Below are 24,839 nucleotides of genomic sequence, written 5' to 3' on the forward strand. Positions count from 1 at the left end.
AACCGGAGACAGGGTGCCCAGGTGGTCATTTTGATCTACACAACCCTGGGAAATGTGTAACCAAACATGAAAACACCAGTAATTCCAGGCAATTCAAAGACGATTATCTGTACAAAACATTTATTTAAAATTGACATAAAAACAGCTTTGATGTATTTGCATAATTTATATCTGAAATCCATGACAAGCAAACAATAACTAAGGAGGAAATGGCTTAACGGCAACGCACAGAACGTTTTTACAAAAGTAAAAGGAAGTTAATTGAACAGCTTAGGACTTGCAATTAAATATGTAAAAGTAAAAACAGAAATAATTTTTTTTTAAAAAAGGAAGACATTACACTCACATGAACTGCCACAGAGTGAACAAAACATGCACTGGAGCCTATTCACTGCTATGCTACTTCAGGAAAGGCAAAGAGGAATTGTCAAAGAAAAGTCTAAGAAATGGATGCGTTAAAAATAAAGTTAAAAGGGTAAGGATGGTAAGTGAGAGAGGGGTGTACAGGGTCCCTAGAAATTGATGCAGGCTGCATTTTCATTGTCCGTCAATAGATGGCAGTGCCAGCACTGTAGCATCACTCTTGAGCAATAATATATAACTCTGTAACTCTTTCCTTTATACATAAGAGACTGCAGAAAAATGGGCAAAATCTAGTTTAAAATGTCACAACCTCAACAGCCAACTGCTCTGGTTGGCGTTTCTGTTGTTCTCAATAACTTCATACCTCACTATATTCATTTTGGTTTGTTAATAGAGCTGCATATATACATATACACATAGACTTTGTGAGGCTTGTACACTCTCTGGACATTTGTATGTACATGTGACAGAATTAGGGAAATAAATTTGAACTTCCTGTTAAATCCAGAAAAGGTTTCCTTCATCTTGTCTGAGTCTAACCAAGACAAAACAATCCGTACCTGCATCCCATGTCCCTACTGACATGTACAGCAGGACTGTTTGGTCAGTCGGTTTACTATTAACGGTTGGACTCAACAGGTCAATCCTCATTTTCTTCAGAGATTGATGTCACCTTAACTCCAATTTGAAATGACACATTCTGCATTTAGCATCATGAAAGCTTCAACAATGTGCTGAATGTGGTCACAGTGGAAACTCACTTGTGAAGAAATGGCACACGTAACATTGATACAGTGACAGTGTGGACCAGGGTGCTTAAACTTAACACAATGCAGCAAAAATGAAAAGGTTTCAACTGAACGCTGCAAGTTTCAACCATACCTTGAAAAATCTGATGTCAGTCGTTTTCTGCCCTGTAGCCAAACGTTGTAATCACAACACAAACGTGTGTACACAGTGTGTGCTTGTTATGCAGGGTCATTTTTGGCAATGGTATAAATAATGAAAGTTAATTATTATTCATTACAATAAATATGTCAATAAATAAAATGACCTTTAGGTTCTCCAAGTTACATGGAAACATTATGGATACATTTGACTAAACTATTAACAGTTGCTCCAACAGAAACAGCTTGTGAAATTCCTTCTATGATGTCCTTGTGTGTGTGTGTGTGTGTGTGTGTGTGTGTGTGTGTGTGTGTGTGCGCGTAGTAACACAACATTTAAAAGACTGGACGACAAAGACTGAAAACATTTCTCCAATGTGACATTTCTGAATCACTACGCTCTATGACCATAATGAAATCATAATAAAAATGTATACCTAAATAAATTTAGATTATCAAATGGCACTGAAGAGGTAAAGTTTATGATTAGTAAGGCTGCACATTGTCATAACAAATGGACAATCTTTTCCTGTCATTCATCAGAAAAAGGTTCATGGACTGTTACATAAGGTTTCAGAGAAGCCTAAATCTACAAAACAACAAATATAGCATGATTGTAGTCTTAAATCCTACATGTGCCAGAGGTCAGTGCAACAAAGAGGCACAGTATTAGTGACACAGCTAATGCCACTCCTACAAACCAGTGTATATCCTTGTCTCCAGGTAGTGTATTCTGATCTGGGTAGAGTGACACACACCCAGAGACTTCTAAGCTTTCAGTATTTGGATGAACGTTGCTTCAGTAGAGCCTAAAACATGCAACCATTTCTGCGTGTGGAAGTTGACACCTTCATGTTTTTCTGCTCTATTTGAAAAAAAAAATTTCATGGTCGCACAATATCTTTAAATTTAACCACAAAACGTATTCTTCATTTTCATTATTACACCTCCGTATTTGGCAAGTAGTCAACATCCTCAGAGCTCTGATCAATACGGCTCGACCTTCCCCTTTTTGTGTTTTTCTTTTTAAAACTACTGGCTTTTGAATACATGGCTGGTCAGCCACAAAGAGGTAAGGCTGTTCGCCTGACACAATGTCCACCGACAGTGTCTGTGTGCTTTTAGTTTTCTTGCATTAAGTACTTTGTGTTTTTTCTTCATTTGCAGTCCCTGTTACTTCAGCTCTCAGGGTGTGTCTGCGTACTTGTAGTAGCCTCTCTGCAGGGCTGCAGAGGCGATGCTTTCAGCTGAGCGCCGCTGGTCCATACTTAGCAAAGCCTCTAACAGGTCGTTGATGTCGGCTTTTAGTCCCTGCCTCTGCATCCAGTTCTTCAGCAGTTCATACACTTTGTCACCAGGGGCGCCGTTCTCCGCAATCCGAATGTGGTTGTCACTGACTCCAATCATTCTGAAGAACTTGTTATGGATCCGCACATCCAGGTACTCGTCGAACAAATCAAAGCTCTTCTTTAGGGATTTTTCTGACCCTTAAAAAAAAACAGACAAACAACAAATTTAGATTGTGAGACACAAAGAGGCACAGTGTTAGCTGCTTGCACAAAAACTTGTATATGTACCCATTAGTATTGTCTTACAATGAAGAAATGGATTTTTAACACTAACTAAATACTTAAAAAAAAACAACCTCATACAGCAATTAATGCTTGGACACAGTGTGGACATATTTTCCTTCGGGCTATGCATACATAAGCATTTTAACAGAGGATCAAACAAACCTGTTAAGCCATGTCCTCTTTAATTTAGCATGGGAAAAAAACAACAGCAAAAAAAGGCAGCATGTTCTAACCCCCTGAAGGCTTAGATATGGCCTGACTGTCATGAGATTATTAATCTATCAAACAGCTAATGCGAGATCTTTAGTAAAATCTGTTTATTTGACTGTGGTTTGACATTAACTGTAATAAACGGTGCAGTCTTTGTGTACAGCTGCCTTTCAGGGCAAGAGGCATGAAAAATAGCTTTATGGCTTAATGAAATGAGTAAAAAATATATAAAAGAGGGGGAAATCTCCCTCCAACTGCAAGAATCTTACCTTGTAGTGGCACCAGTCGATGTCGCAGAGGATCATCCTGCAACATGAGAGACATTTTATGTGAGATTAAAACACAAGTGATTTGAACATTTGAAATCTTTCTAATGTTTTTTTTTAAATCTTTTTCCTCCCACCAGTTTCCCCTCACCATGTCTGCAGGCGGCAGTCTGAAAGCCGTGGGGCTCTGGTGTGGGGTGCTTCCAGAAGAAGCCGCTGTGGGCAGGGCTGACAGGCTGGTTTGAGACGAACTAGTGGTGTTGGGCAGACTGTCTCCCAGTCCTCGGTCCTCGTCTTCGAGGGGAGGGGAGGCCTTGGTCATCCCAGCCTGGGTCTCCTGCAGCAGGGGCCGTGACTCCGGGCGGGACTCTTCCCCCTCCAGACCTGCGTTCTGATTGTTCTGTCTCTCCTCGGCTGTGGCTCCACTCTCATCCTGATCAGAAGGAAGAATGGAAGATAGAACAGTGACATACTGTGACTGCTAGCACATAATACTCATTATATAATGCACCAATTATAATAGCTTTAAAAAGGTGCACAACAGGAAAGAACACAAAACAATAACTTACAATAGGAATCTTCACGATTTCACTGGAGTCACAATGGCTCTTTGAACCTGTTTACAAGCACACAAATAGCATTAGGAATACATCCTTAATAAACAGAACGGCATTGAAAAGGTACAGTGCACAATGTCAACTCACATGGTATTTCACATGAACGATTCTTGATTATGAACCACCACAGAGCCAGTACAATGAGGAGGATGAAGAAGATGATGACCAGGGAAATGCATATGGGCATAACTGGAAAGAAACAGAACTAAATCAGTGAAGATGTACAATAAAGTTTAAAATAGCCATCAATGTTGAGCAGAAGGCTCTTCGTGAAACAGTGAGGTGAGGTTACCGATGTCTGCTGGAGAAGTAGGGGTTGGTGTAGAAGGGGTTAGGGGTGTCTTGGTAGGTGACGGATTCCGTTTTCGACATTCTGTGTTAGAAAACGGGGTGCACGTCTTCACCTCCTCCTCTCCTGGTTTACACCTGTAATTTCGTAGAAAATTTAACTAAATTTCCAGTAAAAGTAAAACATGCTAACAACATTATAACCATCGGTGCTTAAAGCTGGTCCTCAAGAATTCAATTCTAGTTTTCTGGCAGTCAGGGACTGGCTTTTAACTGGTTTGCAGGATAAGTTGTTTAAGATTGAGATCCAGCAATGCAGAGGGTTCTAGACAATCAACCCATTATCTTAAGAATAACATTCATATTGGATGAGTCGGCACCTTCACACCCAATGTCAGCGTTCAGTGCCAAAGCAGGAAGCAGTGTACCATTTACGTGGCGAGGCAGAAAGTAAGGGTGTGGAGGTCAGGGTGAAGGATGTGCATATAGAGAGTCTGACATTCATGAAGGAGACATGTTTATCCTGCCCTAACCATAACAAAGTATTTCAGTTGCTTAACACTGACTCTACTGTGGCTATAGGTTATTTGCTGATCATTCCCTAACCTCAACCATACTGCAGTTCCCAGGTGCAGATATTGTAACATTGGCACGAGACTTAAAATAACATTGTCACTAAAGATGATCCTGGGTTCTGTAGAACCACCCAATATCATTGGTCTAGTCTAGCGATTGGGTTGTAGTATAGTACAACTACTTTAGGCAAAAGGTTACACTTACTTGGCACAGCGTTTGCAGACTTCACAGGCCTGATCTGGGACACAGAAGGTTCCTGGTTTGCACTGGCACCTGGTGTCTGTAGTTGTGGTGCACGATGCAGTTTCAATCTCATCTGTAGATAGAAAAAGACGTGTTAGTTTGTAAAATATCATGACATTGAGGGCCAGGGACCTAAATCCAGTGAAATCTATACAGATATCAACATCAATCCACTCTATAAATGTTCATCAACTCACATATTTAACAGCAATGTATCATATCTGTGTCAGAAAAAGATATCTTGCTTTACTCTCTGCTTTGTTTTATAAAATGAAAGCCATTGTGTCACATATCTAGCGTTGGCCATGGATACGATGTGAACAACTCGAGAACAGTACACATTACTCGTGAACTCAGAGTGTGTAACCTCTCAGGCAGCTTTAGATCTTTAATAAATAAGCGATGGAGTTCGCAACTTGTGATCCAACTGTGTGAAGCCTGTGCAGTTTTACAAGTAGACTCAAATTTTCACAGTGACCACTGGTACGTGTTAAAAGGGGGAGAACATGGTGGACTTCTTCGCCGTTAGCAAATTATAAAGTAATGTTTTACAAAAAGTTAGATAATTGGGTTTCCAATTTTATCTTCCTCAGGATAATGAGGGATGGAAAATCTGGCATAGTTAATTTATTAAACGGAGACCCCAAAAAGACAGTAGGCCTTTAAGATACAATCAAAATTAATAACAAACCAGCATTCTACCTCCACAGGATGACCTTTCACGGAAATCTGATGTCCATGCTTGCCAATTAAGGGAACACAAACTGCAAGCACACTCCTCTACTATCTTATAATCTTCTCCACAGTAATTTTCTTACAATTTTATTCAGACAATTCAGCTCAGTTCTTTTTTTTTTTTTTTTAGTTTAAAAGAATTCTGTAAAGTAGTTTTTCAGATATTCATTTAGAGCAGGAGGTTGTGTCATTTTATGACCTCAATGACAACACACGTTTAGTCAACCTTTCCACAGGTAAGAATTTTGCTCAGGATACAAAGTCCATATTCAGTCATCTCCTAACAAACACTTATAGTAGGACATAGTTGAGAAGGAGTGCCAGCAGGAGAAATTCTGTCTTTATCTGTCCATATGTTTGAAGTCGAGTATCAAATGGAGTTTACTGATCCCAGCCAGTTAACAGAGACTGAAGTCTCCAGTGTTTGTCCTCTCTCAGTCTCTCTCCACACTGAATTCTTTGTGTCTCTCCTGCCATTAATTATCAGTAACTATCAATGTAATGATCTTAATTACCTGAGTTCAGTTAAGTTAAATGGGCCTGTATATGTCACAGCTGTTACTTATACTACGCTCATGTGATGTACTATGACTATATGGAATGACTTAATGGCTCAAGACAACAACTTGGCTTGTATGGATGTAAACAGACCATGAATTTGTCAGCAAGGAGATGCATGTTTGGTTCAAAACTGTGTGCCTAATCTTTTTTTTCTTTCCAAATCTTTTAAAAGTAAATATTTTTAGAAGTCGCATAAGGCAAACAAGAGGCATAACTATTTATGTAACATGCTCATAGTGCGTTCTTTTGGCACATCTTATGAGTTATTGTGAACTCTTCCGTATCCTTTCCCCTGATGTTCTTGTTTTCTGAGCTTTTTCCTGGCTAGCGTCCGCACTCACTATACACAAACACTCCCATACAGACCACTGCTGAGATTACCACAGCACTTCTCGACTGCTACTTATGCCAAGTTATTGGGACAATGGGTTCGATTGTTATCATTTTAATGGTATATAATCAAAATATAATGACAATTTTCCAATACAAAACAACTTCCTAGGGGCTGTTCATTTCTGAAGACACTCTGGGACGATTTAGACTTATTGCATGGCTGTTAAATGCTCGGCCCTGCAGCACACTATCATATTAATGATTGTAGAGCACACAAATGTTTGAAAATAACAAATAACAACAGATTAACTGTGAAAATATTTCACATAAAAAAATTGAATTTTGTGATGTTTCTCACAATGATCCTATTGATTTTTTAAAAAAAGTTCCTTGTAAGAAAAAAGGCCCGAGAGTATACAGTGTACAAACAGTTAAATACAATAGTAGTTAAACAAAGCTGACTTTGTTAGACTTTGAACATGCTGATGACATTGTTCAGTGACTTAATCTTCTCCATTTTGTCAAATTTGTTATTGCTATTTATGTAATTCCATCAAGCTAGAAAATGATGTTTTGTTGTTGCGTGTTACTTTTTTTTGCCACTGGAGCCATTTTACAAGCTGTTGACACTGCAGCACTCTGTTTCCTTCATGCTGTGCTGAAGAAGCTCATTCTTATATTAAACATGTGTAGTGTTGGACGCAGATGCTGTCTAGAGCCTGTAGTTACATAATTATGCTCAGTGCTGATTGGAATGTAACACATGCAGAGGAGAGGAACAAAGCTTTAAATAGGATCTGAGTCACGGTAAACCCAAACCTCCATTAACAAAAAAAAAAAAAAAAAACACATCCGGAAGTGTCAAACTGGCAACAAGTCAATACTCAGCTACCAGTTAGGCAGCTGGTGTTTTGGGGAATACACTATAATTTCTTGATTATGTTATTTTTTTTAAATTGGCAGGTGCTTTATATAATTCTGTGTGTTGGGGGTGGGGCTTCCAAGGCACAAAATCACAGTTAAGTGTCTGTTTAACCAATCTGAATATGAATAGCCTTTTCTGTGTACTTACTGTTTAATCAGTGATTTATGCAATATATAAAAAAGAAACACTTTCACAGGTGAAATCCCCTCCACATCATTCATCATAAGGTTTTTTTTTTTTTGAGACAACATGTGAAACCATGGTTTAAACTTCAAAGATAGCAAAGCTCTATCTGGTATCATAAATGATTCATTCAATCCACTTTAGCCTTGTCAATATAGGGTATTTCTAAACAGGAGCTTCTGAAGTGAAGCTGATAGCAGCGCAGTTCACTTCAAGTGCAAGTAGTCCGTAGCAAACTTTTCAAAATTGAATTCACATTTCCTTTGGCGCGCTCCAATTAATTATTACATGGTCTTGAATAAGTTAAAACGAGAACAAAAACACACAAACCTCCATCTTAAAACCGCAATGAATGAGCACAAAACACATCCTATGTAACAGTAGTCTCTTTTCTGTAGCTCCAGCCTTTCACTGGACACAAAGACGCCCAGTGTGGGAGACAATGGGACACAGCCACACCCAGTTCAGCCAGGTAAGACAGACACACAAGCAAATCTCCTGAGACAGGTAACACACTCACATTTAGCCCACGAAACAAAACAACAAAGACACGCCCTACTACTCCGTGTAACATCATAAGATCACATTTTCATGAGTGGGTCTGAAAGGAGGGGGCACAGACAAAAAGGTATTGACTTTCCCAAACAATATATCTTTGACTGACTGGATTACAGAAGACTATTTCTGAATTAAAGGGCAATCCACTTAGGTGTTATTTAATTTCTTTTCTTCTTTTTTTTAACAACCTGGGACTTATTTTTAGTGTTCAGATTGGACAAAGCTATTTCCTGGTTCAACCCAACGTGACATACTTACTGTAGTTGTTGTTAACACATATTTACAGGGCAGTGTTGCTGCTACAGTAGACATGTCTTAACAAGTACTTGTTTAATTGATTAGTGAATTCTTAAGAAAAGTAATAGTCAAATAGAAAATGAATAGAAAAATCACTGGTTCCTGCTTCTAAACTGTGAATATTTTCAGGTTTTCTTTGCCTTGTGTAATGGTAAACTTGGTCTCTGGGAACTTGTAACGGGCTTCTTGTACTTTTTGTTTAGAACAAACAATTCATTGATTAATGAAGAAAATAAGAAATTGAAAATGAATCGATAATGAAAACAAATACATACAAATACAAGTAAATAAATATAGTATAGCAATATACTTGGCTGAACAGACCTTAATCCTTCCCACTGACTCAGGCGAAGTAAAGATATCATGAAACACAGGTCAAGATGCAGACAATCTGGTTACCTGAGCGGCAGTGTGTGCAGGGCAAACAGCGGTACATCCCATTGGAGTGCTCTGTGTACGTCTGTCCAGGCTCACAGGGAAGACAGCTCCCTTGTTCTTGGTCTCTTTCACATTCCTTGTGCACATAAGTTCCTGCAAATAAAACAAAAAAAGGTCAAACAACAACTCAAGTGATAAATATAATAAAGGGACAGTTCCAGCCCTGTGAATCTTGACGTCATTAATGTGATGTGTTTCCTGTTGAAGTAGGAAGCTGGGACAGGACATACCACAGCTCACACTGTGCTGTGTGTACTGTAAACCAATGGGATATTAGCTAAGCTTTCTTTACTTGTGCATGATTCACTGTTTTACATGAGATGACATGTTTCCAGGAAGTTAGTCCGCGTTTCACGGGGACCAGAAGAAGCGCAGGAACGGTTTCATTGAACTACACAGTGATTTGAGCTCAACCACTGGTCGATTGTCATGCTTAGAATTTTTATACTCAGCTCACGCATGCCATGAATAAAAAACTCTTGATTGTCATGTGTTTTCAGGATTTACATGATGAACAAATAAAAAAAAGGTCACAGCAGAGAATGTGAAGAATGCATCAGAAGGCAAAGACATCTCTGGTTGAACTCATTGAGTATTCAGTAAATGCAGAGTATTGGTATTGTGGTTGGTTCAGGGGTAATAGTTTGTTTTAGCTCTAGTTAAGTGTTGGCAAAACTGATATTCAATGTGCATCCAGGCAATAAAGATTCCTGTCTGGTTAAATAAAAGTTCATAACTGGCAAAAAGAGGCAAAAAGCTAACATTTCATACAATTAAGTGGTCACAGTGGTTTTTACGGATGTGGTAACCACTGACCAACTGGCAAGAATACAAGAAAACGAAATCACAAAAGTGGGAAAAACATAAAACCCGAGACAAACAAGGATAATTCATCAGGCCAGTGTCACAACCAATACGTTATTCTCTGTTTTTATCAATTAATATCTGTTTATTATCTATCTCCCATAAATAAACTTAATAGTTTTGTCTTTTGAATCTGATTTTCTAAAGGCCTCATTTCCATTGTTACTGATTTGCTCTACCATAACCAGATTTGTAGGCCTGAAGGTTTTCACAGTCAAACTGACACAAACAACACAACAAAAATAACCTTTAGGTTTTAAATACTTTTGCTTTTAAATGTTCGTGCACATATAATTTGATGAAGCACCATGCGTTTTTTAAAATAAAGCATTATTTGATGAATGTGAAACAAAACCAAAACCTGACTTGATCAAATAAAAAGCGCTTTCCTAGAATTCAGAATGGCAAATTAAATAATTCAATCAGCTAGCAGCAGCATGCAGTAATTGCATCTTGGCTAAATATGTTCTGAGCTAAAAGACAGAAGAAAAAAAAGTTAACAGCCTTACCAAATTCTTTAAATAATAAATTAAAAGGGTAGGTACGTGTAAGTAGGGTAGGTACGTGAACTTAAAAATAACCTCCGTTTCATATTCTGCACTTTTCTCTTCACTCTGATCTGCTGAGATGGAACAGTTTGCCTTCTGCTGCTGCCCGTTATGCATTCTTTCCAGACCAGGCAGAGAATATTTGTAAAATTCATTTGGGATACAGTTAAGGTCATGGATTTGACATTTGACTTTTTCACACAAAATGCCAGTCTAACTGCTGGCTCTAGCTTGCACTCAACAGATTTTTTAGGATACAGGAAATGCTACAACTTTACAGGTTGTTGCAGCAGATGTACTTATACAGGCCCTTGTTGCTTATGTGTTTGGTTGCAACTGGAGCTGTGATAGCTACTCTGTATTCTACTTAATGTGATTCTCCTTACCAGCTTGGCAATTGAGGCAGCAGAGTCCCTGGTGGAGGTACTGCTCATTCTCGACACACGTTCTGGGTCGTCGGAGGGTGAGGTTTTTGTATTCATCGCTGGACCACTGAGATGCTGGAAGTTCTGCTGCGTGACAAACCAGCCCGATGAGGGCAACTGCCACCAACACCTGGATCACCAAGGTCAGGGAGAGAAGGGGGGGGGACGGGGCGGGACACAAAGGCTTTACATTATTTTTGTGTATGCACAGTATACACTCACCCACTCAATCTCATTAACTGAAGGACAGTAAAGAGGAGAGTCTATCTTCATAGGAAACCTTGTGTGAGCAATCTACGACTTAATTTGAACCATCTGATCTGAACATCTGCCGTGGGAAAGCAATTAAGGGAGCCATCCAGTCAGTCGGAACTGGAGGCAAAACAACCCTGTGTGTGCAGGATGCAGAGCTATACGCTAACTACATGCAGCGCAACAGGCAACCAAATCTAATTACTCCATGATCTGGTTTTCTTGTAGGAAAGGTTTAAAAAGCAGAGACTCCGTTGCCTCTACAGTTGGTGTAACAGAAAGGGTTTGATAAGGCATCTCACCTAACACCAGCACGGTGCCCATATCAAATGTGATTCCCAAAATCCATTCATGTGCTAGATAATAACAGGCTTGTATAGGTGGGGTACTGAGAAGAATACAGCCGAACACTTTAGTGTGGCCCCCAGGCGCTGGTGTTTATTCACACGCTTTTCACCATGTCAATGTGAGAAGGCCCCATTCATTGGCAAACAACACACTTTAGTGCCTCTACTTCAAATGACCCACATTCTTAAACCCCGGCTCTTTGAATGCCACGACATGTGACACCGCCATGAAGCGCCTCAAACGCAATGCGACACCTCCTGGGTAAATGAGAGGCCTAGATTTTGGAGGTTTTGTCTCTCCTGTGCACCCCACCCCGCCACCACCCCGTCCACCCCGCCCTGTCCACCTCTGCTACACCAGGAGAGAAAGGAACAGGTTAGGGAGGAGAGGGTTGGGTTGGGAGGGAGAAAGAGGAGGAGGAGGGTTGATTCAAAGTGAGAAATTATAGACTGTAGATTGTAGCGAGTTGAGGATGGGATATTCTGCAGGGAATAGGTTGTTTAAAAAAGACAGTGTGGGAAAATGAGAGGAATAAAGACTGAGAGCAGATAGATAGAGGTAGAGAAAAAGGGTCAGGCTGGAGCTGAGACTGACTCCTGACGCTAGACTTGGCTCTCTGGAGGGCCGCCATGCCTTGTTGTTCAAAAGAACTTTCCTCTCTCCCTCTCTCTCTCTGCCTTTTCCCTTCTTCCTCTCACTCTGCTCACGTCAGACTTTCCAAAGACGCTGAGAGGCAGACGTGGAGGGGCAGACGGCCGGCAGAGCAGTCACAATCACACCATTTAGATCTATCCAAACATTCTGCGGAGGGGGGGGACAGAGAAGAGAGAGAGGAAAGGGGAGGGAGATAAAATGAGAGGGGGGGGACTAACAGCTTGCATGACACAGGGTGAGTCTTTAGACTTGAATACACCATGTGTATGAATGCAGGGTGGGGGATGTAGAGAGACATGGAAGTGAGGAAAGAGTAAGTAGAAGGCCGTGTGAAAAGGCAAGAGAGAAAAATCTGCATTTAAGCACATGTGCATGACAAAGCGGTGGAAAGAAAAAGATGGGGGGAAAAAAGACAACTGGGAAAGAATGAGTGTGTAATCCTACACTTCTACATTGCAGAAGTAGAATGTGAAATTGCACTGGATGTCCAAAAGTTTATTTATATAGGCGCAAGCAGCTACTTAATCACTATGGCTAATCAAAAGTTAAAACTCAGGTGTCTCTTGGACAGTGAAGATGCATAGACAGCATAGAGATGACATCATTTCCAGTCTTTGTTCATTTCAGGGGCTGTGATTCAAAACACTCCCAGGTGCAGCTGCCCTCAATAGCTAACCTGTTGTTCTCTGCAGTTGAAGGTTGCAACTGTACACAGAAGATCCATAAAGAGAAGAAGGGCTGCAACCATCTATTATTATACTGCTGATTATTTCCTCAGTTAATCCTTTGGTCTGTAAAACGTGAGAAAATGGTGTAAAATACCCGCGACTATTTCCCTGACCCCAAGGTGACGTCTTCAAATGTCTAGTTTTTTCCAAAGAACAGTCCAAAAACTCAAAAACATACAGCTTACAGTGATATAAAAGCAGCCAGTCCTCATATTAAAGAAGCTGCTGCTCGGTAATATTTCGCTTTTTTGGAAATGACTTAATCTATTTTTAAAATAAGTGACGATTCATTTGAGTGATTGTTTCAGCTCTAAAGAGAACAAACTGCAGAATTTGTTATTGTTACTGAGAATTGTTTAAAGAGGGATTGGATTTTATAGGATGGCAGAATCATACTACTGCATAATCACTTCTGCATGTGGGAATTAAAAAACAATCTCACAGCTTTTATTTTGTAATAAACACAGTTCAGTAACTTCGGTATGTCTCTAACACAGCCTGCGTGCAGACAAGGAAAACTGACAACACCATCAACATGTGTCCACACTAATGCCCTAAGGCTGCTAAACTACATAGGCATAAATGTACACATAAACACTACGGGCAGCCACAATGTGGCTTAGTTTTACCTCTATAACCAAGCGAGGAGGAAGACTGGAGTGACCGTAACCTCAGTGTAGAAAGCCCTCCAAACCCACAATCCCTGGAAACTCTCCAACCCTGGGCTGAAGTGGTTCAGTCCACTTCACAGTCCTCTCTATCCTCTGCGCAATGAGTGGACTTGGCCGCAGACTATTTGTTAAAACAGTGTCCGATTGTCATGCTTTGGTAGGTTAGTACTATGCAAGTTAAACTAATAAAAGTTACAATAAAATAATGAGGGACCCTCTGTTTATGTGACAACAGTAGCTCCCCTCCACTTCCTCTAAACACCCTGGGTTCTTCCAAATTGCCTTGGCACAATCTCTACACATGCCATGTACACTGAGAATGCATTTGTGACTAAATGACAGGACATCCTTTCAGTTGACCTAGGTTATCAATGGGCCATTTAGAGGGCTGTGATCACTCCTTATCCCTGAGGGGATTACAGTGAGCTCTATTATAAAAATAAAGGGAGGAAACAGAAAACAGAAAATGTGATGAACTCTTGCACATACACAGCACACACAGCACACACAACACACACAACACACACAACACACACAACACACACAACACACACACACCAAGAGAGATTCTTCATTTCATATTGGACAGATGATTTCAATCATAGCTAACTGATAAGGAAAGACGTGATGTACCTCATTATACTCCTGTATCCGGAGTAGGACCTGACTCTCCATATCATGCTTTTCTTATTAGCCAATCCTTTTCTTTAATCAATTATGGGACATTTGTGATAGCTCCGATATTGTACACCCATGCTTTCAAACAACATGACAGAGAAGAAAAGAGCTCCTGTAGAGGAAACACCGATTGCAGGGATTGCATTGGACTGCATAAGGACTCAAACTGTTTTTTGTCACGGCTGCTGATTTAAATAAATGACTCAGATATGAAATGTTTACTTCAGTTCAAATGTCAACAACCTGCGTGTTCTTCTGACCTTACTACAGCTCAGTCTTCATTTGCCTCCACAACCACAAAGAGGAGAAACATCCCCCACCATCTCATACCGACGGACGTAATAGTATCTACATTACAGCTGCCATGGGTTATAACCACAACTGATGTCAGAGTTTAAACAGTGAAATCCTCAGTGATCGTCTCTCAGTCAGTTAACAGCAAGTTGGTGTGTTGCACAGTTAGTCTAATATCTATTTTCTGCTTGACTGAACTTTTCAGAGCCACAAAATAACATAATTACCGAATGAGAACTGCTCAGTGGTCTTGTTTAATTGTCACCGTTTTCTTGTCTAATTGAATAAATAATTCCCAATTCCTGGTGTTTCATTAATGACGAATACACCTATTATTTTTTTCAATTAATTGGTTAATTGTTTTGTCTATTTGATGTGAAAAAATATTTAGAAAATTCCTTCCTAGAACCTTCAAATTATTTTTTTTGTGCAACTAAAAGCCCAAAACCCAAAGCTACTTAGTTTACTATGCTATATGACAAATAAAAGCAGCAAACCCTCACATTTTAGATGTTGGAACCGGAGCCTGTGTGGCACTTTTTCTGACCGACTAATCGATTAATTGATTAATCCTTTGTTCTCTATTGCAGCTAATTATCTGCGTTCTGATTGACTGGACTACAAGGCCAAACATTTGCACAGGTCAAGGTTTTTACGGTATTTACCATTACCTTCCCATAACTGCTCAATTGTCTTGTCTAACTGTGACTAATGGTCTAATTGTTTTGTCTAGTTGAATAAATAAGTCCCAATTTATGATGTTACGTAGAATTCAGATGTCTCTTTGACCTAACACAACTGATAAAGTGAAATCTGAACACAAAGTTAACTGGAAAATACCAAATATAACAGAAACACTGTCCTGCAACACAAGATATCTTTTATAATATCATTATTTTATTGGTGCAAACCCAATGTGCAATATTACTTTGGCATTCGTTTTTAACATTATTCTAATTTAACCAACATACACCAACTTATTATTTACAATGTCTTGAATGAGACTTTAATGTGATCTATACCCTGCAGTCTTTTCAGTAACTATTTGTGTAATCTTACTGGAACAGTTGGGTATTGTACTTTTAAATCCCCCCGAGGCTGACCTAGACAGTACAGTGAATGCTCTCTGCTTTATAGATAAAGTATTCCCCAGAGACGGGGTGACCATGCACAACTTTCCTTGAGTGATAAATTAGACTGACATTCTGTGTTAGAAGATGAAGTACAACCCAGCTTATGTCAAGTGAAAGCTGTCTGACACTTGCTACAGCGCTGTAAATAAATCCAAAGTTCAGCCAAGCTCGGACACATTCATCACTATAAAGCTAAATGATATAAAATGAAGAGAACGACTCCCGTGTCAATTTGAAGCAGTTGGTGTGAAAGCCACATTGTTGAGCCACAAAAACTGCGCACACACACTGAAGAAGACACACGGGCATAGGCACACAATAGAGTGCGCAAGCACGCCTACAGTGTATGTGTGGGAGCGTGTGAAAAGCGGCAGCCCCCTCCTCTCAGGGAGCACAGGAAGCTCAAGACAATACAGAGGCTTCATGCAGGGTTCAGCTCCAAACTGTTCCCTCCACAGCAGCCTGCCTCTGAGCAGGCCCAGCACCCGATTAGACCCACAACATATCCGTTAGGCTGGATATTTATAACTGAGGGAAGCTGCAGCTCCACGACACAAATTCTTGAGTTTCCTCAGGAGGTATGCTTCACTGATTAGACGAGTGTCACAAGCAGGTTAGGTGACATTCACCTTAATACCAGAGAAAACAAATCTGCGATGACGACAGTTTTAATGTATTTCCTGGCAGTCAATCCGCAACCACAAGTTTGTGACATGACACTCGTGACGTTGATGTTGACCACATGAAAACGGGTTTATTGTTTTGATGATTGAAAGAGAGAGGGCAGCTGAAAGTTCAAGAAATGTAAGCAGGTGCAGTGTGACACACTTTTTCTGATTTGTTGGGGTTGTGAGTACTCTGCGGTTTCTAAGAGTTGCCTGCTCTGCATGCACACAACATCACTGTGAGTCATATAGCATGTTACTGAGGGACGGGCGAGGACCTTGGATTTGAACGGCAATCCACAAATTAAATTCAGAGGTTTGAGTGCAGGAGGGCAATTAACTTAGCCATTTCAAATTGTGATTAGGCCCTTCGCAGTGACGCTGAGAGGCAACTCACAAGACAACTCCAGGAGGGACAGAATGAAAAGATGAAGAAAGGATGACTAATAGATTAAAGTATGTGCAGGAATCCATCACCTCGCTCTAGAGACAATCACATTAGCTCCATTAAAGCTTGTCTTTGTGTAAAAGGAAAAAAAGAAGGCCATGAAGCACTGGCAGTTTATAGCCTTCTCTATAAACATATCACAGCAAAAATGTAGAATATGTGGCTGGTGTAGCAGAGCAACAGGGACTTAAGTGACCATCAATAGCTGGAATTTATGTCGGATTTATGTCTTTGTAAACAGAGGTCCATTTTCTGGACAAAGGTTGAGTTTGTTCTAAGACTCAACACTTCATTCAGGAGAGCAGGAAGTCAGAGGATATAGCACTGATGCAAACCTTATGTCACTCTGGTTTCGTTTTGTGTCATGCATCTGAAGTGCCACTGTATTTCTATTGTATCCTGACAACAGTGTAGGGCTTAAAGATCAGGCAGTTAATCAACTAGTCGGCCGAACATTCATCAGCAACTATGCTGAAAAACGATGAATAATCCAATTTATTACAGAAACGTCACAGATTTCTACTTCTCAAATGTGAATATGTGCTATTTTTATGTCTTCTATCAGCAGAAATTGAAGATTTTTGGCTTTTGAATGTTCTTGGCTACACAAAACAATCTATTTGAATATGTTAACTTGGGCTTTGGCAAATTGGGAAGGGCACTTTAATTGATAATTGAAAATAATCTGCAGATGAATTGCTAATAAAAAGAATCAGCCCTCATACAGTCAGTGCAACATTTTCCAGCTCTTATGTATGAAATATAGGGCTGTAACTAACAATCATTTTCATTATCAGCTAATCTGCTGATTACTTTCTCAATTAATTGTTTGGTCTAGAAAGAAAAATGAAAAATGGCCAATTTTTTGCTCAACCAAAGATTTTCAGTTTATGATCACATAAAACAAAGAAACAAAGTAAATTACGATTCACAATTTAGAAGCTTTTGCTTGAAAAGTGATTCAAGCCATGAGTCAGTTATTTAAATAGTTTACCATTTTCAGTCAATTGACTAATTGGTGACTGAAATACACACTTTGCTGCTGTGTCATATTCTAACGGTGATTCCCCTCTTCTTGATTTTCGCTTGATTAAACACAGTAGTAGGGCTGCAACTAACAGTTCTTATCAATCAATCAATCAATCATTTGATCTATTACATGTCCAAACTTTAGCACAATTTCTCACAAGTTGATGAATCATGCGTCTTATCTCCAATCAGTTGTGCAAAACTCAAAGATATTCTGTATACAGCGATGAAAAGCAACATATCCCGTAGTAGCTGTGACCAGAGAATGTTAAAAAATGACTGAAACATTTAATGAATTATTGAAATAGTTGAAGAGCTAAGAGCTTTGTAACAGTGATTTCCTTCTACTTCATGATTTGCTGTTGTTTAAATATACTATGAAATGCTATCAAATATGTATTACATACATAATGCACCCCAGATGACAAAACAGCTACCACCTTCAGCATCTTACAACAATGTAAAATAGGTCAAATATATAAAAAGAAAGAAATAGCGTAAAGAAAAGAGAAGTTGAGATTAGCTTTGCACCCTTTGGCAATCACTGTCCATTCCTAGTGTAATGTCCTCAAAGAGGACAGTGAACATCTAACTCATGTGATTTGACCCATCAGCTGACTTCTGTATGCATGGGACTTTATGTGGGAGAGTATTGCACCTCAAAGTACTTAGCAAATTCCTGACACTGTGTGTGATATGGAATTAGTTTATAGCTACTCGGGTCTAAAAAAAAAAAAAAAAAAACACGTATAAGAGTGAAGCTGGGTGAAGTTAATCCGTCTACCCAGTGATCTTTGACACACACTAAATTATCAGCACTTATCTCAACGCAGGACCATTCAAGGGTGAGCTCTGACTTGCCCCTGTTGGTATGCACCATGTGAGCGGGCTACACCTGAACAGGTGGCACTCCCTAAGTGAGTCAGCAGCAGCTCTTTGATAAGTGGAATGATTCACATCAACAACAACGACAACAGGTTTATAAAAAAAAAAAAAAAGCGATAAAACATCACACACTATGCCGGTTCACTAGAACAAATACCTGGGTGGAAACTGTGACAGGCAAACATAAAGAGGCACACAACCACCTGGTATCTGACAGAGAGTTGGTTGCATCCCATTGCATCATTCAGAGTCCATTTAGCTCCTCGAAGGCACAGGCCCGGTTATAGCTGTTCACATGGTCACCATGTAGAGCAGCAATAAGCAACAGTTACAGTATTAAGAACTCTAGAGTGGCCAATTTGTTGACCACTGCTCAGTCCCCAGCGACACAGTCTGGCCTCCACTTGTCCCAAATGTCAGTCCTGCCCTTGTCTGTGTTGTCCACAGAGACACAGAGGGATATTTCCTGTGTGAACCAACACCCAGACACTCCGTAAGCAATCACAGATAACTATCTTGTGTACATTTGCATGGGCATGACAATTCTCAGAAGTAAATTGATGCCACTAATATCAGCATATCTGTGTACTCTAGACAGGAAGTTTACTGGAGGGCCAGGCACGTACACTCAGGCAATTTGAAGGGGTGTGTGTGTGTGTAGGGGGGGATTAGTGAAGGGGGAATGGGAGTGGAGAGTGGGGGGTTGAAGTTTCCTCATAGTCCCTTAGCAACAAGGCCTGCTGGCGCGGCCTCCAGAATGTACTGTGGTTTACAGAAGAGATAAACATTGACTTTGCCACCCGTTGAAGTAAATCTGATTTCAGTAATGGAAGACTGCATGACTTAGAACACAGATCAGACATCGCAGAAAACAAACAATAGAGCTCCAGGCACATCAGCAGATGTTACATTTACTTAAACAGCTACATTTATGGTAAGCAGAGCTACAGTAGGCATCTTTGATCAAATGCCACAATACTGTGAGTAACACTCTTCATTTAATTGGCCTTTATTAACCACAAAGGGCAGCCAAACCTTGATTTGCCCTGTCATTACGATCCTCTGATTCATCTTCTGCTTCTTATCTCGTACTGCAATGTAAACCACGAAAGGAAACACATGGGGAAGCGAACCCCTTTGTGAATTTGTGTACATTATGTGTCCTACATTAAAAAAAAAAAATCATTCACATATTTTGCATTATTCCAAAGAACCATTCATGAATTGGTTACACTTTATGGCGTCGCAGGGAACATGGAGCATTTTTAGTGTCAGTCTTTGGTGCTGCACAGCTGGAAAAAACAACAGTGAGGAATGAAAAGACGTCTCTGTGAAGGTCTGAGTGGAATAAACTTTGGTGGAAAAACTGTTGAGTGACTTTGCGGCTTTAATTGACTAACTGGCAAGGTGAATTCTTGGCTTTTTTTGGGTGGTGGTGGTGGTGGGGGGGGAGCTCTAAACTGATTATACCTTCAGACATGCTCGCTAAAAAAAAAAAACCTCATGCCTCTCCTCACACACTATTTGATTCAAGAGCAGGAGTGCACTTCACAGCAGGCCATAGCTGCCCTGCACTTATTAATAGCGCCTATACTGCCAGCTACATCCGCTGTGACAGACCGAGAGCCATCATATACTGAATGTCTGAACAATATGACCACATGATGTCCAACACAGATGGTGGTTGTAATGTTGAGAGGGGGGGGTTTAGTGAATGATACAGCACATGTACTATACTGAGCACAGAATAAAAACAGGGGCTGCCTTCAGATGAGTGCATTTTATCTGCAAATAAACACTTAAATCAACAACAACAAACACATTTTTTGTTGCTTCCTGTTGTGTGTGAGCTCTTGCGGGACAATGAACCTTGGCTTGTTTCATCTCCTGCAAGTTCACAGGGCCTGGCCGTGATTTCTGCCCCCCCTCCCCACACCCACAATGTCACACAGCACAGCTTCCCCCCAAAAAAAGAGTTGAAAGCTTTATAAAGGTTTAAGTCTTTAACTTAAATGTGTTTTTAAATGTGTTTTTTAAGTCTATAAAAAACTATCCCGGCGACACTTTGAATCAACTTGTTACTTTGTATCGCTGCTACTTCACTGCCCCGCTGTAGCGTCGCGGACAAGGGAAGAGCCGACGTTACTGGCACATTTTAACCATCATTAGCAGTTTAATAAAAGGCAACACAAATAGTTAGTCAACTATTAGTCAAATTGAGTGATATACATTCAAATAAGTTAAGTTACTGTCGTGTTTTACTTACAGAAAGTTTCCCGAGCACCGGACCGAAGTTCATCTTGGGAACTTCGAGATGAGAGGAAATCCCGGCGACTTGGATTTCGCGTTACGAACCACCAGTGTTAAAAGCCTCTTGAAAAACACACACACACACACTTATAGTCGGGAAAAGGGAAAACGGCCCCACTCAAAGTCCAGCTTTAAAACTATCCGTCGTGAGGTTTCTTTCATGAGTCTACTCTTGTCACTGTCAAGCCTTTACGGGCTTTTTCTGTGGAGGCAGAGAGAGAGAGAGAGAGAGAGGGAGGGAGAGAGAGGGAGAGAGAGGGAGACCGTCCGAGGATTTTTTTTGTTTGTTTGCCTCACAGCTAAGTGTGACGTCATGGCGGCCAGGAGCCAATCACAACGCTTCTCTTGGAATATTAATTCAAGCAACTTTAGGCGCAAATGCAAGTTTTTAATATATTTGTGTGCAACTTTTTAACAAGTGAAACCTGCAGATTTATATAAAATGAAACAAGTTTATGCTTTAAACGGAATTTGATCTCAATGCTTTGATCTTACATTTGCTCATTAGTAAATCACTCCAACCATTACAGCCATTAACTAGCATATGTAATATGTAACTCACTAGTAATAATTAACCCATGTGCAGCAAGTTGAAGCACCAGAGTGTGACCTTTGGTTCAAATACACACTCCAGACCAGTGGATTCCCAAGTGGAGACACTTTATGGGTCTTAATCACACTGAGGAATAGTTTTAATTTGACTGTGAGAACAGGAACAACTGTTTTCAACACACTCGGTTAGGAGTTCTGCAGTCTAAGAGGAAGTCAACTACTATTTAATTACAACATAACATTAATCCTCTGTTTGTATTAAGCTACATCAAACAACAAACATCCTCTCAAATGTGGTTCCTGCTGACAAAATCTTATCTAAAGTGGGTCTGTGGTCTAAAGCCTGTCTGCCTAGGGAGGAAAAAGCGGAAGATATTTGGGCAAACCTACCGCTATACCAAGCCAGGGTCATTTACAAAACAAACAAACAAATAAACAAACAGAGCCAAACAGCTAGTATAAATAAATCTCAGGCCTGCCACAAGTCAGTTTGGTGATGACAGACGGATTGAGCAATTTCTAGACACATTTAGAGTAAATGCTGTCTGGCGTATGTCTCACTTCCCATTCCCAAGTCCACAAAATAAAAAAAACTGTGTTATGAAACATTACGATAGTTAAATATCTTGTGACCGAAGTGAGGGCTGTGGACCACAAGGGAAGTTACAGTATTATAATTATAGTGCGTCAGTTAGTATGGCAAAATGCCTGGGTGAGTATAATGTTGATGAAAACTGTGTGATCAGATCACATCAGAGATGCTGGTTATTATAGAGTATTTGAATACCACAGATGACATCTGTTGACCAGATAAACATTTGAAGAAAAATACCGACGTGACAATTCTCACACGACTTTGTTGTTTACTCACAGTATACTGCTGAATGCGACCAATGTAATCACACTTTAAGTTCCAAAAAGGGGAAAAAAATGACAGAGAAAGACTAATTATCAGTGTCATTGGAGCTTAGAAGAGGAGTAAATAACACGAATATTAAAGAAATAATGTTGTTCGCAGTGGAAGAAGGGGATCAGGCGTTACACCCAGTTATTTCATCTGGAACAAACAACACAACACTCATCCAGTTGCACACAGATGCATCCCATCCCCTCCTGCCAAAGTTAAACATGTGTTTCAATTAAAACTATCTAGGAAATCTCTATCTGTATCTTTCACTTGGAGCACATCCTGTGCTCCTCCTCCTGAGGTCACCGACTACGTGCTCAAAAACAGGAAGTGTATGACTGAGTTATTTGCAGGCTTATCCTGAGCAAGTCAGTATTTACGGCCACTGGGTTGATTAGCTCAGATAGTAGACTTGTACAACAACAAATAGCTCAGAAAATTCTGCATAATGTGAGGGAGAATGAGATGACTTTACCAATGAAGGAAGTTAGTTGCTAAATGCTGTGTAGCTCAAGAGTCATTTGCATATCCTGTGTGGGAGCACTGTGATGCTCGTATGCATGTTTGTATATTTGTGTGTGTAGGTGTGTGTACGGCAGATGGTGGTGAGTGGGAGAGTTGTTCATAGAAGTGACCCGTGGAGGAAAAGGCAGAAAAAATAAAGGGAAGGGAAACCTTCCTGAGCGTCAGTAACTAATCTTGTGACGCCTGCTGGGTATTGTTTCACTTGCTGTTTAGGAAGGTTGGAAAAGTAAAGAAAAAACAATGGCAAGGAGCTGAAAAACTAAATGTAATGTAAAATTATTTTCTTGTTTTGCATTATTTGTGTCCACAAAACACAAAAAAATCTTTATAAATCAATCTTTATTTTTCACCGCACTGCGTACTTCCCGTAACTGATTTTGATTAGATTTTGTTATAAAAATAAATAAGAAATACAGAGCAGTGACAAAAACAGGGCAGGAAAGAATTGGTCCACATTCCTTGAACTGCGGGGACATGACAAGGACAGCAGCCCCACGTCATCTTTATTTTAGATGAGATATGTTGGGACATCAAACTTAGTTATCTGTGGCATTTATGCTCCCAACATCTGATGGATTTAAAAGAATTATTAATATTTGTAGAAGGGGCTAATGTGATTGCACCCATCTGGACATCAGTGTCTGTTAGAGATCTCAATAATATCAACAACAACAACAGCCAGAGGGTCATAACTGCATGTTTACAGTCAAGGGTGAAAGGTCACAGTGTGAATGTGCTGAGATGAGGGGCCGTAGCCTGACACAGAAGTTGATGATGTTGTTTGTATTTCATCTGTGTGAAAGATTGGAGCATGACATTCATCCAGTGCACTCCTTCTCACGCAAACAGACACACAAGTAGAGTGATTACACATCGACATTATAAATTACACATACTCCAACAAATGGATTTCACATAAAGCAGCTATAATCAATATTTTTCTATTAACAATGGGTCATATGATTGCTTGTATGTGAACAGGGTCTCTTGTAATCACAGACTCCTCACAGAGAATTATCACCTGACTCGGCAGTTTCTCTCATCTCTATGGAGCGTTTTAGCTTCCTTTAGCTCGGTGTTTTGATTTTACAGCCTGAAGGTTTACTATTTTGCTCCGCTCACGCTCAAGCAGCTGTTTTTCTGAAGAGTCTACAGCCATGCTTGCACTCACAAATACAATGTTAACACTCTGATGCTTAAAAGGTCTAACGTTTCCCATGTTCACCATCTTAGTTTAGCGTGTTAAAGCACTAAATTCAGAGTCCAACTGGGGCTGAAGGGAATGTCAAGTTTTGCAGGTCACTGAACAAAGTATTGGACAAATTAAGCCTGATGGTGACGCTAGATGAAAAGTTAGTATAAGCTAAGCTATGAGCTTTATGTAAGAATTGATCACCTGTCAAATTCATACTGCAAACTTATTGGGGACAACATATCACCAGAAAGTTGGGGTGTCTGCCAACTATCATTAGTCCCTCCCATGAGTATTTCTTTCTTTCAACAAACAGCTAACTCAGCAAACACATTAACATTGTCAGTAACGTTACACAATTAGCTACTTTTATAAGCTATCAAACTTTAAACAAAAATTCTTACATAAAGCTCCTTTAATGTCTTCCACCAAACTTCATGGCAGACCAAAATTTCCGTAGCAAGTAGCAGACCACCAAGTTAGTCACCAGCTGGTGAACACAGTGGGCCATATGCAGCTAAAGAGACAGATATGTCCATGTGGAGTCCAAAATCAGAGCTAAAAGAGAATAAATAGACCTACATTTGCCAGGTGGCCACAAACTCCAAATGTCATATCAACTGAAAGGGTGATAATATGTCCATGCTATATTTACAGCTGCCCCTAAGTGACCAGAC

The 24,839-nt window shown here is 40.0% G+C and overlaps 1 protein-coding gene across 1 annotated transcript; it reads right to left on the bottom strand.

The window, feature by feature from the left end:
* Positions 1 to 103: 103 nt before the first annotated feature.
* Positions 104 to 21,235, bottom strand: tnfrsfa (tumor necrosis factor receptor superfamily, member a). The gene is made up of 10 exons (XM_051412175.1): positions 20,943 to 21,235; positions 10,853 to 11,021; positions 9,016 to 9,147; positions 4,986 to 5,097; positions 4,210 to 4,343; positions 4,005 to 4,106; positions 3,870 to 3,916; positions 3,452 to 3,733; positions 3,304 to 3,340; positions 104 to 2,737 (listed from the first exon to the last, which is right to left on the bottom strand). Exons 1-10 carry the CDS (start codon positions 20,973 to 20,975, stop codon positions 2,436 to 2,438), a joined length of 1,350 nt encoding a protein of 449 aa, XP_051268135.1. The 5' UTR covers positions 20,976 to 21,235; the 3' UTR covers positions 104 to 2,435.
* Between the last annotated feature and the right edge of the window lie 3,604 nt (positions 21,236 to 24,839).

The sequence above is a fragment of the Dicentrarchus labrax genome, unplaced genomic scaffold, assembly GCF_905237075.1.
Source record: "Dicentrarchus labrax unplaced genomic scaffold, dlabrax2021, whole genome shotgun sequence".
Lineage (NCBI taxonomy): Eukaryota > Metazoa > Chordata > Actinopteri > Moronidae > Dicentrarchus > Dicentrarchus labrax.